This window comes from Empidonax traillii, unplaced genomic scaffold (assembly GCF_003031625.1).
Source record: "Empidonax traillii isolate 1590-97213 ecotype Southwest subspecies unplaced genomic scaffold, ASM303162v1 scaffold401:size1000279, whole genome shotgun sequence".
Lineage (NCBI taxonomy): Eukaryota > Metazoa > Chordata > Aves > Passeriformes > Tyrannidae > Empidonax > Empidonax traillii.
Genome location: NW_020955594.1, coordinates 974,305 through 993,971, shown reverse-complemented (window position 1 = coordinate 993,971; position 19,667 = coordinate 974,305). Strand labels below are relative to the sequence as shown.

The window sequence follows — 19,667 nt, the reverse complement described above, 5'->3', positions numbered from 1 at the left end:
TAGAGAACATCCTGGCCAACATTTTGTTCTAATTGAGTGTGACTTGACAAGAGAGTGTAGTTGTCTTGTGGTGTGTGCCTGTGTGCATGAGGTACAGTATTCTTATGGGGAGCTCTGGATTCCAGATAAGACCCCTGTAAATGCCCATCTTCAGTGAAGGCAAACATTTATTATCTGTTAGTTTAGACAAAAGTGTAGCTGACGGAGAACTTAATCTTTAAAGTTATGTTGATTTGGCACATCTTCTGGTAGGCTTCAGGTTAGCACCTATAGTATGTGAACTTCTTGAGCCCTTAAGTTGATGAAGATGTCACCAAGATCACAGTGGGCTTGTACTTCATCTTGCAGATATGAAAGAAATAATTTTATTTCCCTCAGTCCATCCCTACAGTTGCAAGCAGTAGCTTAATAGCTGCTAAAGTATCGCTTTCCTCTAAATAGACCACAATCTGCAGGCAAGCTTTGTAATTTCCTCAGGGATGTCTAATGACTGTAAAGGCACTGATTCTTTAAATTATAAAATAACTGAAAATGTTGTATTCCCTGCATCTTACCATGTGTTCTGCATTAATCAAGTGCTTTGTGAATAATCTGTTCCTTCATTTTGGACAGAGACAAGTTGAAAATTGAGCTGTTTACATCCTTGTACGTACAATAATAGTAGTACGATTTCTCAGAGTAAATGGCAAACTTAATAATAAAACTGTATCACAACATCTAATCAACTTTGGCATTGTGTTAATGTTGCCAGAACTAAGATTAGTACCAGAACTTGTCAGCTTTAGCTCAGTTTCCATTTGTGGTAAAAGCTTAACTATAGGTGAGCTGTCTCCTTCACAATGACAATCCCTCCCACAGTGTCTACCCACAAAGCTGGGAGCGCTCCTTGTGCTGCTGGAGCGGTGGGCGGGAGTGTAGGGATGGATTCCTCTCTGCATGTTGGGCATGAGGCTGCATACCCTGCTGTAGCCACAGTTCTGTGATCCTTCATCTGTCTGATTTAAGAGCAATGTTTCCCAAAGGTTTAAAGAGCTGGAATGTTACATTTTAAATTTACTGTCTTATATGAATGCATAAGTTATGGTGCTTCATGTCTGTTTTTCACCTCAAACTTTGAGTGGCTGTTATATTAGACTAAATGCTTAGTTGTTACCTTTATTCCCAAATAAGTGTAAATGTGAGGTCTGTTTATTTCTTCATCTCCTTTATTTTATTGAGTCATATAGTGTAAATCACTTTGTCTTGACACCTGGATTAAATGTCCTTTGACTAAAGTCTTCTGGCCTCACTCACTGCAGTTTCACAGCTTCAAACCTAAGGAAGGGCTGCAAATAATCTGTTTCTTCCCTTGTGTGATGCTTGTAGAAGCTGGGCTGGGGAGACAAGTCACCAGAAAAATACCTGGTTTTGGCTAAGGCTAGCTCTGCCTGCTAGCTCAACTCTGTGAACAGGCTGGTGGGGGGGAACACTGTTAGTTATGTAGATACAATAGGAAGGCAAGTGGACCCCAAAATGCTGTCCTGATGTCAACTTAATCAAATGCTTAACCTTTTGCTTTAACTGTAGATTGCAGATTATAAATGCAACAGTAAAATCATTCATACAGTATTATTCGTGAAGCTGACTGTAGTCATCTTGCTCTGTACACAGATGGGCTTGGGCCACGAGGAAGGATTTGGTGCCCCGTGCTTAAAATGCAAGGAAAAGTGTGAAGGATTTGAGCTTCATTACTGGAGGTAAGTGACACCAGATGTATCCTATACTGTGACTCAGCATTGTAGACTTTAGTACATGTATGCAAATGTCTAAGTAACTGCTTTTGTTCTCTCTTTTGATTAAACTTTTTGATTAAACTATTAATTAAACTATTATTTTGATTAAACTACTCAGATGCTTTTAAAAAGCTGACAAGGTTCAGGGCCAAAGCTCTCAGAATGCATTATAACAGAGTGTTTAAGTATCTAATCACTTATGAATATTTTATCTGCACTGGAAAAAAAAATGGTAGTATTTCTACTGAAGCATTTGCTTTAGCTGACTAAACAGTTGAATTAGGTTTGTAAAAACATGGCCATCCTTACCATAAATGCATTCTCAACTCCTGACCAAATAGATAAGGTAAAATTATTTTGAAAATACAATGTAACTTTGTATAGAGCTTCAAATGACTTTGAAGGGGGAAGAGGTGTCACAATTCAAGTAAGTTGGACAGTACTCAGCCTTGAATAATGCACTGTTACTATACCAATGAGTTGATGATAGCAGGAAATAGTCTGTGCTGTGGTTTATGCCATTACTTGGGCAGAAACTTTGTATTACATTAAGATCTTTCTTGTTTTATTGGAACAACATCTATATATGTATATTAATGCATATATACGTAGCTGACCCAGGTCACTCACTGTACTGGCTATGCTTTAAGATGTAGATTAGTGATTCTGATTTTTAAAAAAATCCTTCTGAAAGGGAAACACCTGAAAAGGTCATAAAACCCAGTAATTGTTAGTAGCACTAGCACATGCTAACAGTAAAAATTATTAAATTTTTGTAATTACATTTTGTACATATTATTAACATTTTGTCAGTGTTATTTAGCTACAGTCATAACTGTATCTGCAGCAGAGTTTTATTTTGTGGGGTTCTTTGAAGGTAGGCTTTGTATCCCAATCATAGTGGCATCAGGTGCTGATAAGGCCTAGGAGATTTTATGTCTTTGCCCAAGTATTTGACTGCAGATGAGACCATTTAGAAAATAACCAGGCAATCAAAAACAAAACACAGCAAAAGCTTGCTATAAGTTGATAAGAACATAACTTGTTGATTATGTATCTGTAATATGTAGCTATAGAAATAGCTTATAAATAATGATATAGAGCAAGAAGTGGTAGTGCGCTAATAAGTAAATGTGATCATCTAAAGATAAGACACGATTAATTTATGGAATACCTTTTCAATATGCACTGAGTCACTGCAAGAACTAGTGTAGAAGTACAAGTAAAATAAAAGGGAACACACTTAATGTGCGTAGGTAATGCAAAAAAAGAGAATTAAAAATGCAGGAGTAAATAGTGTTTATCCATGGTTAGATGAGAAATTTTATTGCTTTCTAGTCACCATGATAGATGGGAAAATTACAAGTGGGGGAGGAGAAAGATTAGTTCAGTGAAATTTCCCCCCCCCCTTTTTTTCTTTTGCTTAACTCTCAATGTTAGACTTTGTAATTGCTAACTTATTTTTTTAAAGGGAAGAATTTTTGGTGTAAAAAGAAATAAGATAGCTTAAGTGATTTAATCACCTAATAGTATGATTGCCAAGTTAGAAAGTGTCTGCTTCTCTTTATATGTGTTTCACTACCTTCCTGTGGTTAGGCCTTATTGTGCTAGGTCCTGAATTCATAGCTCATCAGAACACTGCCTCTCCTAGGAAGCAAGACTGTGTAGACAGCAGTGGACTAAAGAGCAAGTAAGGAAGAAGATGTAAAAACAGTGACAATTTAGATAAGATTTAATTTAGAAATTGAATCTATATGGGATAGACTAGATAAAATAAGGTAGGTGGAAGCATTCTGAGAAGCTTTATCTATGAGTCAGAAAAATGTGGCACATAACTCTGAAACAGTTGATAAGTTAGCAATTGGGACAATTCAAGAATGGGTTAGAAAACAGCTGTTTCTCCAACAGAGCCGCTACTGGAGACGGAATGTCTTAATTCAGTTTTATGTAATCAGTTTTTAAAGGAAAAGATATTAATATGCTTTGCATGATGCAGGTATTTTGGGAGTCCACCACTTGAAACAGAAAGATCCTTTTCACTTAGTCATTAGCCTTAAAATTTGAAACTCTGAAGTAGAAACAAACTGTAGCACAAGTAAACAGAATATTGTCTTTATAGCATGAATGATCAAAATCAGTTCAAGTTTAATCACTAATTTTACTGTTACTCATCTGTAAAACACAAGTGTTGAATTAAGAATTGTAGTTAGAGAAACTGTCACTCATTGGGGGAATAACGGGGTGGAGATTGAGGCCAGCCAGCAGCCAAGCACCCACACAGCTGCTCGCTCCCTGTCCTGCACATCACAGTGTGGGGCCAAGAAGCAAGAACAAAAATAAGAACTCATATGTTGAAATCACATTAGTTTAATAGGTGAAACGGGGGGTGAGCAAGGTAATCACCAGCCACCACCTACCAGCAGACTGATGTCCAGCCAGTCTCCATGCAGTGTCTACTTTCAGACTCAGAAACCCTGCCTTCTTGACCCTTTACCTCTGTCATCCTGCTGATCATGACATATAGTATTCAGCATTTCTCTGGCCAGTTTGAATCAGCTGTGCCCCTTCCCAGCATCTTCACTTGCTGAGGTAGGGGTAGAGTCAAAAAACGAGGGAGCCTTGACTTTGTGCCAGAAGTGCTCAACAATAGTAAGTGCTATCTGGGCTCTTTTATCTACAAACCCAAAGCACAGCACTCTGCGGGCATTAGGAAGACAGTGATCTCCCTAGGAGGCTGACGCAGCACGGTGAGTGAGGCAGCAGCGGCTGCGGGCGGTGTAAGGCTGACACTGCCCTCTCCTGGAGGGAGCCAGGGAGCTTCAGCGCATCACACAGCCCTTGGCCTGATACATGGAAATGGTGTTCTTCAAAGAGCTAACAAGTGATTTCTTTCCGTATTTCTGTATGAAAGAGTCTCAGCTCTTCCTCTGGGGGGTGAGATTGGAAAGAGCACCAAAAAGATCTAAGTTTACCTGTCTGGTGGCAGAGTTTTACAGAGTTGCTACGCCCTTCTTTATATTGGAAGTGTTTGGAAAATATCTCTTCTAGGGTGGCAAGTGCTATGTAACAGTTTGTGCTGTAAATTTTGAGACACTATTGTGTGAAGGTTTTATAGGTGCAGAACTGTAAATTGAGGCTAGTATAAACATGGTGGTAAACAAAGCCTTTAGTAAATTTTTTTCCTGAATTTTGAAATTCTGACAGCCTCAGTGTTGTGAGCTGAATACAACATGAAAAAGACAGGGTCTACAATGTAACTGAGTGATTAAAAATTACCTGCTTTATCTTAGTGAACTCATAGCTTTTGCTTTCAAAATTGTCCTCAGAATCATGCTTCTGTCCAAGTGTAGAGGCAGCATCAAGGAAGGGTTTTCTTAATTCTGGTTTTAGACTCAGTTCAGACTGCAAAGCAGCCTCCACACACATGCAGCAGGGCAGACTGGATGCAAGACTGCTACTCGGTTACATGTTGCTCTTTGGGAACCTATTTCCCACTAGAGGGAAGTATGGGGCAGGAGTTATAAGTTGTTAAAAGTGGGAGAGAACGTTCTGATTTATCTTGGTCGTGTATATATCAGACAGTGATGATAGTCTCTGCTGTGGCTTGCCAAGACAGGAAAAAGCTTCTGGGGACAAGGATCTTAAGCTTCGGAATGACCTTTTTCAGCATCTGACTTCTCTGCACAGATAAAATCCCTGGAAGGCGGGAAGAGTTTTAGGTTGACTTTAAGATTCTCTGATACTACCACTGACAGGCAAGTATGAGATGCAGTTCAAAGCATTTGCAATTACTATAGCTGCATTGATAGCAAGGAAACATAACAGAAGGAATCATAGAATTATAGACTTGATGCCTGCAGATGACATCAGATCATGAGATGAGGACAGATACCTCCCAGCAGGTTCACTGGCAACACGAAGCTGGAGGAGTGGATGATAACCAGAGTTCTGTGCAGCCCTTCAAAAGCACCTTGACATGTTGGAGGAATGGGCACAGAAGAACTGTCTGAAATTCAACAAAGACGAATGCAGGGTCCTGTACCTGGGGAAGAATAACTTCAGGTGCCTATACAGGCTGGGGACCGACCTGGTGGAAAGCAGCTGTGCAGAGAAGGACCTGTGGGTCCTGGTGGACAGCAAGCTGTCCATGAGCCAGCGGTGTGCCCTGGTGACCAAGAAGGCCAAAGGGTATCCTGGGGTGCATTAGGAAGAGCGTGACCAGCAGGTTGAGGGAGGTGATCCTGTCCCTCTGCTCAGGAGGGACACATCAGGAGGCCACATCAGGAGTGCTGTATCCAGCTCTGAGTTCCTCAGTACAGAAGACATGGAGCTTGTGAAGCAGGTCCTGTGGAGGGCAACAAATATGATTAAAAGGACTGGAGCTCTTATAAGGAAAGGCTGGGGGAGCTGGGACTGTTTACCCTCAAGAAGAGACAACTGAGAGGGGACCTCATCAATGTCTATAAGTATATGAAAGGAGGAGTGTCAAGAGGATGGAGCCAGGCTCTTCTCAGTGGTGCAAAGCAATAGGACAAGAGACAGTGGGCAGAAACTGATGCACAGGAAGTTCCACCTGAATATGAGGAAGAACATCTTTACTGTGCAGGTGACCATGCACTGGAATAGATTGCCCAGAGAGGCTGTGGAGTCTCCCACACGGGATATATTCAAGAACTGCCTGGATGCAATCCTGTGCCATGTGCTCTGCAATGGCCCTGCTTGAGCAGGAAGGTTGGACCAGATGACTCACTGTGGTCCCTTCCAACCATACCCATTCTGTGATAGGAAGAGGTTACTCTTTCTGTGTGTAGGGCACAAGCTTCAGGACTTGCCAGGTATTTGTTGAGGGTTTCTCTGTGCTTGCATCTGCTACCTCCTGTCACTAGGAGCTAGCATAGGAAGGATCATGGTCAGAATGATTTTTTCCTCTCCATGCACCAAAACATAGGAAAGCAGGAGGATGGTTGACATCTGGTTCTGGAGAAGGGACTGGAAGTCTTGGATCCTTGCTGTCAACAGACATCGGGGACACAGGAATCCACCACTTGAGGGAGAGGATGGAATCTGTATACCTTTCTTGCATCTCTCTACTGACTCAAGACCTGGGGGCAAGGCACTATCTACTAGATCTCTATTTTACAGATACGCAACTTTTAATTCCACAGATAAGGAGGAAACTTCACAATCTTGCATGTTTTGAATGGGAAGACCTTCCCAAATTGTTGGGATTTGTGTGGAGGAACATTTCTGCTATGAGGTCTGGAGAGCTGCGAAAGAGTCCCTAATATCTCTTTCAGTAGGGATCTTGCTGAATGCCCTCAGGTAGAGGGAAAATGTTTTCAACAGTACAGATGGAGAGAACAGGAAATTTTCACTGCCTGTTGTCGTGATAAGAGTCAAAGGAGATAAAGTTGCCTATACATACATGTGTGTTTATGTATGTTTATGTTTGTGTATATAACAGCAACTGGTTTTTTTTCTGGCACATTTGAGATGTTAACTTGTTAACGCCGAAGATGAAGTATCAATTATCAGACAGACTTGTGAAGTGTAAGTTTGAGATAATGGCATGGGGTCACTTCAGTGAGATAGTTGCATCCCAGTTGAAGAAATTACCAGTCTGTCTGTTCTAAAGAGAAGTAATTGGCCATATCCCTACTGCAGAGGGGACTGTGAGTGACAATGAGCAGGATTCTGATGTGGCAACCGAGTGGAAGAAGGTAGGACTGAATTGTAAACAGTACTATTCAGGAAGAGTAAATGTCAGCTACATGTGTGTAAATGTCAACTATGTGTCTTTTAATACTGCAAATTACTCCAGAGGAGGGAGTATTGGTCTGGGCAGGAGACCTTTCTGTGGCTGTTAGCAGTTTTATGGACGTATTCTTGTGACTGAGATCCAAGGGAGCCTTGCGTAGCACAGGAAATGGCAACAGCCTAGGGGATTTTCCTTTGACTTACTGAGATATGCTGACATCAGTTGTGACTTAGCATTCTCGACATTATTTCTAGATTGTCTTTTCCTGCATTTGGAGGTTTAATTGTCCACAAGTTCTAATGCGAAAGCCATTACACTTGTAATATTGTAACAGAGCCTGTGTAACAGCTTCCTCCAGACTCTATGTAGGCAAAGAGTCATTCCCTTAGCCTTGAAAGAGGAAGGAGATGGCATTGTACTGAGAGGTACACACTCAAATTCTTAATTTCGGTAGGTGCAGGGGTGGGGAAGATTAGTGAGTATCTTGTTATTTTCAGTGCAAGCACAGTAGTTCCATGCCAGTTTTCACACTGGGTCCTAGGAAGGACCTGAGTACAAATTGTATGCTTTCACTTCTTTGCAACTACCTGTTTAAGAGCAAAACAGAAAAAAAAATCTCTCACAGCTACTGAGATTACTGAAACATATTAAGCCTTTAAGGTGGGACAGAGAATGGTAAGAGCAATTATTGAGTCTGGGTGTTCATATAGTTGAAAAGAGAAACTGGATCTCTGAGCTGTTCTGCATTCTGAAAGAATGCTATTAGAAAAAGATATGCAATTTCATGACATAATGTGAGCAAAAAATAAGGTGCCCTTGTGGCTTCTCCAGCACATGTGAAAGTCTTGGGAAGAATTCCACCACAGCTTGTGAGGGGTGGTCTGGTCACTGCAGGCTGTCAACGTTGCTTCTTTGTAGTTGGATGCTTTACAGATAGGGAGAGCTGCACAGCCTGTCACATTGCAGTTGTGACTGCACAGGCAATAAAACAATATGAACTGTTCTTACTGAGGTTTGCCCTGCAAGCAGAGCAGTTCTGGACAGCATGATGATACTTTACTTGTGTGAGTCTGTGCAGGTTACCTGAGAATATCTTTTTTGTTCATCAGTGTTATTAGATCACATCCTGTCAAGAGGCAAGAATAAAACTGAGGCTTACTATCGTTAAAAGTTTTAAGTGGAAAAACTAAGCAAAATATCTGATAAGGTGTTGTTCAGATGGACTAACTGCTTTAATTCCATCTGCATGTGTGGTGTGAGGCACAAAGCTGCATGATGATCATGATGTAATAATCACTAAATTTTTGAAAAACAAGGTCTGATTCTGTCACCTTGTATTAGATCTCAAAGAAGATATGAGTTAGTAATAAGGTATAATCACGTGCATGCCTTAAAAGATGAGCAAAGTGAATATGAATTTCTTTATTAGTTTATTAAACAATCTCTAGGCATTAGTTATGTAAAGGGCTCATGTAGACTGATGCTGAAGATCTTGCAAAACTTCATTTCGAGTGCTTGAAATGCACAGTACAGCTCTTATGCTTAACGGGCTATGCTGGTTCATGTTTGAATGTTTTGGTAAGCTGGGAGATTACAAAGTACTTAGTGTTTAGTAGCTATTCAGGTCAGTATCAGCTTTGACATTCTGTGCATCTTTTCTGTTGTGGAAATTAAGGAAACTGTCAGACAGCCAATTATTGATCTCTTTAGGTATTTCTGTTGCAAAGTGAAGTCCTTTCTGCTTAACAACCTTATTTTTCATGTTATTAGAGTGGAGTGGTTCATTTTTATTGCAGTTAGCTGTTATTTTTGTTTGTAGTTGGATTTATAACTTGTTACCGTAATTTGTGGTTGCTGTATAACCATGACCAGGACAACATCCACCGCACACTGAACTAGTAGTACCCCACATCATAAACTGGTGTACATATGGAGGGCATATGTTTGGGGTTGGCTGTACATCACTTCATATGACCAGCTACACTCAGGTCATCCTTCTTCCTTCCTTTCTTATCCCCTCAGAGGCCTACTGTGGTCAGTGGCATGTTCTTGTCTTGTACCTGTGACATATGTTATCTTAAGGCACCTAACTTGCTTTTAAAGACTGTAGAACAAGGTTAGAGTTCAGTGGGTTTTGGTAAGCAGGATTGAAAAGCAATTTATACGTGGTAGTTAATGCTGGAAGGATAACTAATGGGGTAAAATATTGCTTATTCTTCTTTAAACTCCAGAGAACCAGAAGGTTGATCTGTTTTCTTAGTCTATTATAAGAACTTTTAGTTAACGTCCAGCTTCACTAGTTTCTGTATACTGTGGCTGACTGCTTTGAACTGAAGTTCTGGGGAAACCATTAATAAATAATAAACCAGCTTGTCTAATCCAAGGTTCTGTTCATTATATGTGAATTGTTTAATTATGCTTAAGGTAATAAATTACTTTCTCATATCCCTTAGCCAAAGCAGTTGAAATGTCTTGTATATAAAAGAATACCATTTATATCTAAGTAAGTAGATATGTTTCTACCTTTTAAGGCTGTTATCTGTAAAAATTCTCTCTACAGTGTGTGCCAGAGCACTTCTGACTTGATTCAGAGCTGTTTGAAAGGCTTTGTCCATATAAGCCTTAGACTTTCCTTTCATCTTCTCTCTAAATGCTGTGCTTTGAACAGAACTTGGTGTAGTTACACTGTATATATGGATATATGCCCTTTTTTTCCTTTCTAAGGAATACTTGTTTCCATGTGATAGCAACTCTGTGGTAGCCAAATATCATGCATACAGTCAAATGCATATGAACAAAATAGTACCAGTGCATGTAACCTGAGTGTATAAAGAGCAACTGAAAAACAAAAGCCCAAATGGTCAAGTGATTGCTGAGGGACTCGTGTAGATGAATGAAGTTACTTTAAAATAAATCTGATAGGTGGCTGATAAGGTACATGTATGTGTGTGATCAGTGTTGAGATGTAAGTGAAGGAATGATATGGCATCATATTCAAAATGCATTAATGTAGTTGACTGATACCTGTCTGATAACAATATCTGTAAACAATGTACCTAAAACAATAGGAGAAATAAAGAGGTGTTTAGGATGTTATGGAATAACTTGTAAAAAGCTTCCTGATTTTTTTAGGAAACAGTATTTCCTAATCAAAGCACTGGAAAAAAGAGGTCGGGTAATGTTACTACACACACAGCTGGTGTGAAATGTCACTTTGATTGAGACGGTAATTTTCTTTCTGTTTCCATTTCAGAAAAATATGCCGCAACTGCAAATGTGGCCAGGAAGAGCACGATATCCTCTCAAGCAATGAGGAAGATCGGAAAGTGGGGAAACTCTTTGAAGATACAAAATACACGACCCTTATTGCAAAGCTGAAGAGTGATGGCAATCCTGTTTATAAGCGCAATGTAATGATACTGACCAATCCAGTGCCAGCCAAGAAGAACATATCCATCAATACCGTGACTTATGAGTGGGCTCCTCCTGTTCAGAATCAGACACTTGTAAGTCCAACTTGCTTTTTTTCATGTTCAAGGCAGGAGTTCATGGGAAATAAAGTAGTAGAGCTTACTGGAAGGATAACTTTGCTACTTATCATCTTCTTCTCTTCCTCTTCAAAACTGAAAATATGGTGCCTGTTTAATGAGTCTTGCCTCTGTCATCTTGATTCGTGGCTGTTTGTATGTGGAAGTTCTTAAAATCTGGGGAGATGAGATGGTTTTTAATAGCAGATAACTCTAAGTCCCTGGAGCCCCAATTTCTCTAACTTCCTTTTTTTTTGATAAACTTGAAAAAATTTGCATGGAGTGTGGGCTTAAAGTAAAAAACAAAACAAAAAACCCAAAACCAACCAAACAAAACCCCCCAAAACAAAAACAAAAAAAAAAAAAAAGGAAAAAAACCACTGAAAAAACCCCAACACCAAAACCAACCCATCAATTTATGTCATTGTTTAAAGTTAAGGGGAACACTTAGTCTTGCTTATAGCTTTTACTGTATATGGTAAGAACGAGGTCAGTGTTGACATCTGAAAGAGCAACTCTCTTCCAGTATATTTTCAGCTGAAGTAGATGAGATGGTAGATAGCCTTCTGAGGATTTTGCTTCACTTTTCAAACTTTGATTGTTAATTTATTGTACTGCAGTATTGTGTGATCTGTGCCAGAATCACATTATCTCTGACCTACCCCTTTTCAGTGAATTAATCAAACCTTGTGCATCTAAATTGACTATTACTTAACTTTCAGTTACTACTCTTCTATTTTTTATTTTTTTTAAGCTTGTCATTGCTTTATTAAAACTAGAGGGTTGGAGGTTTTTTACCTTTATTTAGCAAGAGTTGTTTTTAAAATGGTCTGTATGCCTCAGGCAGACTATTTCAGATTCTGTTTTTCTAAGACTATACTGATGATCAGCAGTTATAGGTAGAGACAAGGTGCTGTGTAAATGTTACTTACTCTGAGAAATAATAACTCTTTTCTGTATGTTATAAAAAGCTTAAAAGGAAGCCTTTGTCTTGCTCTGGGAAGAAATGAATTAATGCATCTGCGTTACAGTGTTTCTGGAGTTTAATGTTTATGGAAAGAACTTTGTTTTTGACAAATCTGACCGTCCCTAACAACAGTAAAGATTATTTTAGTTGGGTGTTTGCTTAAGAGAATGGGTCAGTAGTTGAAGCGCTGATATCTAATTCCTTCTTTATTCAGGCTAGACAGTACATGCAGATGCTACCAAAGGAGAAGCAGCCTGTTGCTGGCTCAGAAGGCGCACAGTACAGGAAGAAGCAGTTGGCTAAGCAGCTGCCTGCTCACGATCAAGATCCTTCAAAATGCCATGAGCTCTCCCCCAATGAGGTTAAGCAGATGGAACAATTTGTGAAGAAGTACAAAAACGAGGCACTTGGCGTAGGAGATGTCAAACTCCCTGGTGATGTGAAAGGGAGAGCTGCTGACGAGGATAACCTGAACAATGGTGACAGAGGCACCTCATCTGTTGTAGGAGCAATGGAGGACAAGTCCTCAGATCAGAAAGCATCTCAGTATGTAAGTATAAGAAGGGAAACATAAAGCAAGAAGGTATATTATCACCAGAGTGCTCTATTTGGTCATTTTAACCAATTAAATTGTTTGTTAACATGGAATAGTGAAAATCTGGGGAGGGAAAGAAAGAAGGGGAATTGGAAAATGCTGTGAGTGTCTGCAGAGAGCCCTGTTTTTTGACAGTATTTAATGCATTGCAGCAAATAACGTCGTAGGTGTCATTTTCATCCTTGATGCGAAAACATGTTAGCTTGGAGATAGTATAGTAGTGTGGCTTTTACAGAATAATGATCAAAAAACTGGTGTAGTCTTAACGGACTAATTCCTACATTCTTGTCCTGTTAAAGAGTTTAGTTTAATTTTAGAAGCCTGTTTTCTTCTCTTTCTTGGAGGAGCACCAAAACTACCAACTTGACAAATTGTGTTTGAAATTAAATGAAACTAAGGAATATAATAAAGTAACACCTCTCCGTCTCATGTCTAACAAGTTTTCACTAACCCTCTTTTCATATTCAGATCCATCTTCTTATCTATTTTTATTCTTTGGCATCTGATTTCTGCCTTGTAATAGTTCAGCAAAAATCAAGATATGCAAAATTATCCAGTTTTCACTGATATTTTGAAAACCTACAGCCTTAATCAAGTATTTCTTTTGTAACTTGCTGATTTCTGCTGTGCATGTCTCAACTACCAATTAAAAATATAAAATAGGGGTAATGTTACAGAAGTAACATTAAATCGGTTTAGTGGAAATAGACATTGATTTAAGTGTATCACAAGCTACTGTAACTTGATTTTTAGAAATGTTGCTATTATATGTATGAATCCCCAAAGTTATTTGTCTGCAGGTTACTTACAGAAAATGAACATACAATTTCTAAATAGAGGAAAAAGGTTTGCTTGTTGACACTGGTTGTAGAATATGGCTTTTATGTTATTGGGGAGTGTGGTATGCTTTTTTTTGGTGTGGTTTTTTTGTTGTTGTTGTTTGTTTTTAAACTGACACAGTATATGACTTGTGGTGGGCAACACAAAATCAACATTTAAGTTTTAGCTTTGAACATGTACACTTGCCCTAATCAGTCTTGAGCTGTGCCACTTGGCTACCTCTAACTATTTTCTAAAATTAATTATTCTTTTTTTCTTGCCATTATCGTGTTCCGGGGGATATAAGATCCTAAAAAGTTTATTTTATCATGGCTTAATTAGGTTAATGTCATTTTGTCTTAAATCAGCCTTTCCTACTTGGCTTACTTCAGTTTCACCACAGCAATTCTTCATGTACCTCCTCAAGGAAGACCTACCAAAATACACACTTTGTACTGTACCCTGTAGACCAACTGCCTTGGACTACATTAAGTCAATGGCAGGAGGCACTTTGGCCTCTTGAGTAATTGTGTCAAAACGTGCTTTGTTTTTACATTACACCTATTTATCACTTCCACACTTTCTTTACTCCAGCACCTGAGTTTTCTTCCTACAGTCTAAACCAGGCATATCTTATCACTGTGGGCAATGATTTAGAAAGAGGCTTAGAAGTGTTTAATAGTGTAAGTGAATATTTGAGTTGCTTATTTGTTGTTAGGTACTGAGTTTACACTGAGCTGAATAATCAGGATTCAGATATGGTATTTTTAAGTATTTGGGGAAGGGGTCTGATTTCTGCAATGAGACTTCATTTCAGCTATATACCTTAGCATTATCTTAACTTCTTTTTAACAATTCAAAATAAATCAATACAAAGAAGAGCACTTAAATACTTAGCAGAAGAAGTGCCATCTTTGTCTATACTTTTTTTGGTTGGTTCTGCATCTTTGCTCATCCAGTTTTCTTGTATGCTGTCTTTCAGACAGAGTCTGAAAGCAGGTATTCCTGTTGCTGTGGAAAATTTATTTTCACTACAGGAATAGATTGAAGTTCTGTGAAACCTAATAAAGAGCGAAAAACAACAATAAACCACTCACAACCAGGTCTCCACTATTAATGTAAATATACCTGTCTCTGTGTTAAAAAAAAAAAAAATAAATTTTTCACCGTGACTGGAAGCTGAATAAAAGGAAAATAGATATTCAGCATATTTTCATGTTGTAAAGAAGGAAATCTTTATGTACCTTTTTAACCACTTAGGCTGGAGATGTTGTAAATGGTAGGCTAATGAATCATGTTGCCCTCGTCTGGGTCTATGCTGCTACTTAACCTTGCAATTGATTTCTTTTGCAGTATGAGGTCTAAAGAAAGAAAAGTTGCAAAGCTTTATGTGCATATATTTACACTTTCATTAGTTTCCATACATTCTGTTCCAAGTTGTTTTTCCTCCCCTTTTGTTGTCTTTCTATGTATGTTTTAAAACTGTCTCAGATCTGATCAATATGCCTTACAGCCAAGGCACTTTATATCTATTTTATTTTTATATGCACACACAAAGCAGTTTGTAGCTGGGCTTGTCATGATGTGAATCATAGAGGAAAACCTTCCCAGGATGTTCAGCCCAGTCCACAGACCAGCTGGAGTGCAGGAAATGCCAAACTGGTGATTAAACTGTAGATAAAAAAAAATTTGGGTTCAGTAACGTAAATTACTGTGTTTTTTGACTTGATGACAAAACCTTCTCTGTAACCAGGTATAGAGCAGAAGACTGACTACAGACTCTTTGGAACTATTTGTAGTGTAGCTGTGCTCATACACTTTGTAGTCCCTTTTGCTCAATCACTCTCCCTGTCCTAAGATTGTTAATCACAGACTGTTGGACAACAGCCATGAGTGACTAGCATCCCTAGAACACAGCTTTGTTTGAAATACTCAGGTTTTTTTCCTCACCAGTGATACAGATATGGCTCGATCTTCTCGTGATATAGAAGTACAGCCATTTTCTTATTATGTGGTCTAGTTGGTTAACTTTGATGGAGGCTCATTATTCTCTCCTTCTTCTTGAATATGTAAGACTAATAGAGCATAACATGAATTTTAATTGTCTGTTGGTTTTTTTTTTAGACACTGGACTGTAATTGCAGAATATGAATTTGGCAAAATACAATAATCCTTTTAAGCAGTACTAATGCTATGCCAGTAGAATGTGCATCATCTTGAATTGCTCAGTTAAACCTGAAATATGGCATCCTGTACCACTACTGTCTGATCATGGGAGTAAACTAATACTTTAGTTTCAGTCTGGGAAGGTGGAGTTTACTAAATATATTGATAATATGTAATTTCTATAAATGTACCTCTCAAAGGCATAATTAACTTGGTTAGTTAATACCTCTTAATAAACCTCTCTTAATAATTAATACCTCTTTCCAGTCCTGCTATCACTGCAAACTGAACATGAAAGAAGGCGACCCAGCTGTCTATGCAGAACGTGCTGGATATGACAAATTGTGGCACCCGGCTTGTTTTGTGTGTTGCACCTGCAGTGAACTTCTAGTAGACATGATCTATTTCTGGAAGAATGGCAACCTGTACTGTGGAAGACATTATTGTGATAGTGAAAAACCCCGCTGTGCTGGATGTGATGAGGTAGGAAATATTCTAGTCTGTTCTTGTAGGGTACAAGTTTGTTCCTCTGGGAAGTGGTTAATATTTTTAGTGAAACACTTGAGTGCAGGCAGAGGATATACCTTCACTAGCTTTAGCTGATAGTAGTTGCAAAGAACCAAAATTGATATGGATACTGCATGTTTAGGAAGATCCATAGTTTGCTTTGGATTTGGTGGGGATTTTGCACAGTCTACAGGGACATTGTTATGTGAGGGCAAACGCTTCCAGCAAGTCCCAGTTGTGCAGTTCTTTACTCATGAGGGGCACTAGGGGGCGAACCTACTCCGGGCAGCACATGGGGAACAGTCTGGCTGGGGCCTCTGGCATCTGCAGGCTCTTAGTGAACAGCACGGAGGCTTTTGGGAAACGGTCAAACAATGCTGGAACCACCGGGAGTTCCTTGAAAATTACAAAACATCCTGAGGCTGGATATAGTAAAAGAGATCCTGTTCAAATGAATGCATTTGTTTATGTCTTCCTCATAGCTGATATTCAGCAATGAATATACTCAGGCGGAAGGTCAAAACTGGCATCTGAAGCACTTCTGCTGTTTTGATTGTGACTGTGTTTTGGCTGGGGAGATCTATGTAGTGGTGAATGAGAAACCAGTCTGCAAATCCTGCTACGTGAAGAACCATGCTGAGGTAAGGTCGTTGCTGACATCTTAGTGCTGAGAAAGAAGGGAACATAGATCTATGGAGCTTGAAATTCTTACTTTTTCCCAGCATGGGAATATCTGAAGAGAATAAATTGAATGTATGTTTAGGCTTGAGTCAGTGATCTTTCTCCCCTTTGTAAAAATAAAAAAAAAGAAAGAAAGAACAAACCTGTGTGTCCCCCCCCCCAAAAAAAAAAAAAAAAAAAAAACCAAAAAAAAAAACCACACTGCCACCACACAACTTAAAATCAGGCAAATATTTTGTCAATTTATAAACTTATTTAAAAGCCACTGCCATGGGAGGAAAGTTAATGGAAAAATACCTTGATCTTAGCTAGTGGTGAAGCAGGACTTCGTAGTAGAAGGAGCAGAGTAGGTAGAGATAAGTGATGCTGCTAAATATTTGGTTCTTGTCAATTGTATTTCATTGAGACTGGTGGGAATCAACTTCAGCTGATCTGGTAAAAGCCTGTAGTGGCAACTGCAATCTAGGTACTTTTTCTTTGTATTTCTAACCACATGAGATATAAAGGAGAGTGAATGACAGGATAAAGCTAGAAGTCTGGAAAAAAATGATGGTTCTCGATTCATGATTATGATGGAAACTAACCTGAGATGATGGTCCATTCGTGTCATATCAGTGGAGTAGGTGCTAGTTGGGAGTTCAGCCTAATGTGCATTAGACTGTTTATATAGTGAATGGAGAGAAAAACTATTATCTCTAGCTGGCAGTTAATAATCATCTGAGATAGGTATGAGGAATTGTCTTTTTGAGAGGCTGCTTTTTTTTTTTTTTTGTCTTAAAACATTAACTTCCTTGATCTGAATGATAATTTGTGACCAACCAGATTAAGATGAATAAAATCCAAGACTTTCTAATAGCATTTAATTATTAGGCATTGCTGTACAGCTGTCAATGCATAGGAAGATTTGTAACTAATCTCTTCAGATGTATAGATTAATATATAAAGATCTGTGCTCCTTGACATAACAGAATTTTATGATTATTTGGATATTGGGAAAGCCTAGCCATCCTAACTGTCTAAGTTTAGTCCCAGCAGCAAATAATTTTTTGTTTCCATTTTATTATTTTGTGTCCTCAACTGAATTCTAATCGGAGTGCTGCTTTAAAAATAAGATAAAAATCAAAAGCTGGAGACTTATTTAAAAGGCTTCTTTTAACACTTCACTTTCCCAGAAACATTAAAGAATTCTAGCTTTTATTGGACTTGTAGAGAGCATATCTATGCTTCATTTAAGTGTTGTTTTATTTCTAAACAGATCTGCCAAGGCTGTCATAATGCTATAGATCCAGAAGTTCAGCGTGTGACATACAACAACTTCAACTGGCATGCTACTCAGGAATGCTTCCTGTGTTCCTGTTGCAGCAAGTGTCTAATTGACCAGAAGTTCATACCTGTGGAAGGGATGGTTTTCTGCTCAGTGGAATGTAAGAAAAAGATGATGTCATAAGAGAAGACATGCACAGAACCAACCAAGCATTGCTATGTTCCAAAGGCTCTTGCATTTCTACTGTAAATTATATAGTATCAGGGCATTGAAAGTTATTGAAAGTATTAAATAGCAATTCCCAAAGAATTTTTTTTGAATGACTAAATCTTCCTATGTAATCTTCATTTCTTAGCTACAATAATACTTTCTTTTTTGAAATACTGTTCCTGACTTACTTCAAATTACTTCATGTCCCAGAAATATAAGAAAAAATGTGTTATGAACTATATACACTTTAAAGGAGCTCTTCACTGTGAAGGATCTCGTTGCTGCATCTTGTCTAATAGAACAAGAAAATGTGAAAATGCTCCAATTTATCTTGGTCTGTATGATAAATGTAACCCTTACACCTCTGGTTTCACTAATTTATCATTTTTATAGCTTTCCTGCTTTCATCAAGCACTTTAGACAAAATGATCCATTTTACTGCCACATACGGCTTTGTTTGCCTGACCTCCAGTATGCAGGGAGAATGACACTTAAAAAAAATTTGCGTGTAATCATTTGCTTGTTTTTGACACGTGGGTTCTTGAGGAATAGTGACTACTCTTAAATGTAGTTTTGAAAGCAACTCCACCAGTAGAAAACTCTGTTGGCTTATGTTTTCCTCTTACAACTGTTCATACTTGAAAGAGTTTTAATTTTATGAATACTGAAGTTAGGTTATGGACTGGGGGAAGAGTGTTGGTGTTAGAAAATAAGAACAGGTCTTGCCTAGATTAAAAAAAAAAATCCACCATGTGTCACTGTTAGCCTTTCTGAAGTGGTTTCTGTTTTATTTCATGAATGTTCTTTTCATTAATTGTGCCTTCTATCAGAGGGATGTGGCACACAAAACTGTATGCATTTCCAAGAATGTATTTCTTCAAAAGGATCCTGCTTAGCCTTTTGATTTTTAAGTTCTTAACCAAAGCGCAAGGAAGCCTTTTCCAGAAGAATTCAGTATTTGAGCAAAAAAATTCACAGCTGTGTATTACCTTTGCTTACTAGATAAACCAAATGTGGGCTATTTCTTTTTCTTAAGACAGATTTCTTTAATTACAGATCTACAGTGAAGCCTTTTAGTTATCTTTGTGCCAAACAGTGAATGGGAAGTATTAGGCCTAAACAAATAATAAAATACCTAATTTTTTAAAAAAGCCATGCAAGTCTTACGTTCAGCTCTTTTAAGTTTTATGGTGGCTGTATTGTAGCATTTACAAATAAAATTAGTGTTGTTCACTTAAGTTGTCTCCTAATTCTTTTCTTGTTGAATCCCCTTCTGGGGAGGCAAAGAGGAGGGGAAATGTTTCCGTGTTTTCTTTGATCTGGATGTTATTTCCAAAAAACTTAAGGCTGTGTTACTGTACAGTGCTTACTGTCTTGTGTAACATTGCTAATGTGCTTATA

The 19,667-nt window shown here is 38.5% G+C and overlaps 1 protein-coding gene across 1 annotated transcript; it reads left to right on the top strand.

Moving 5' to 3' along the window:
• Window positions 1–1,609: 1,609 nt before the first annotated feature.
• On the top strand, window positions 1,610–18,999 carry TES (testin LIM domain protein). Its single transcript, XM_027893687.1, has 6 exons — window positions 1,610–1,736; window positions 10,784–11,036; window positions 12,239–12,574; window positions 15,872–16,087; window positions 16,594–16,752; window positions 18,048–18,999. The coding sequence occupies exons 1-6, from the start codon at window positions 1,651–1,653 to the stop codon at window positions 18,237–18,239; spliced, it is 1,242 nt and encodes a 413-aa protein (XP_027749488.1). The 5' UTR covers window positions 1,610–1,650; the 3' UTR covers window positions 18,240–18,999.
• The last annotated feature ends 668 nt before the right edge of the window (window positions 19,000–19,667 follow it).

Bases quoted from the DNA above. Each gene is read 5' to 3' on its own strand.
- TES (XM_027893687.1), top strand. From the start codon at position 1,651: ATGGGCTTGGGCCACGAGGAAGGATTTGGTGCCCCGTGCTTAAAATGC. The intron at 1,737-10,783 runs GTAAGTGACACC...TTTCCATTTCAG, and splicing joins TTTGAGCTTCATTACTGGAG to AAAAATATGCCGCAACTGCA. The intron at 16,753-18,047 runs GTAAGGTCGTTG...ATTTCTAAACAG, and splicing joins ACGTGAAGAACCATGCTGAG to ATCTGCCAAGGCTGTCATAA.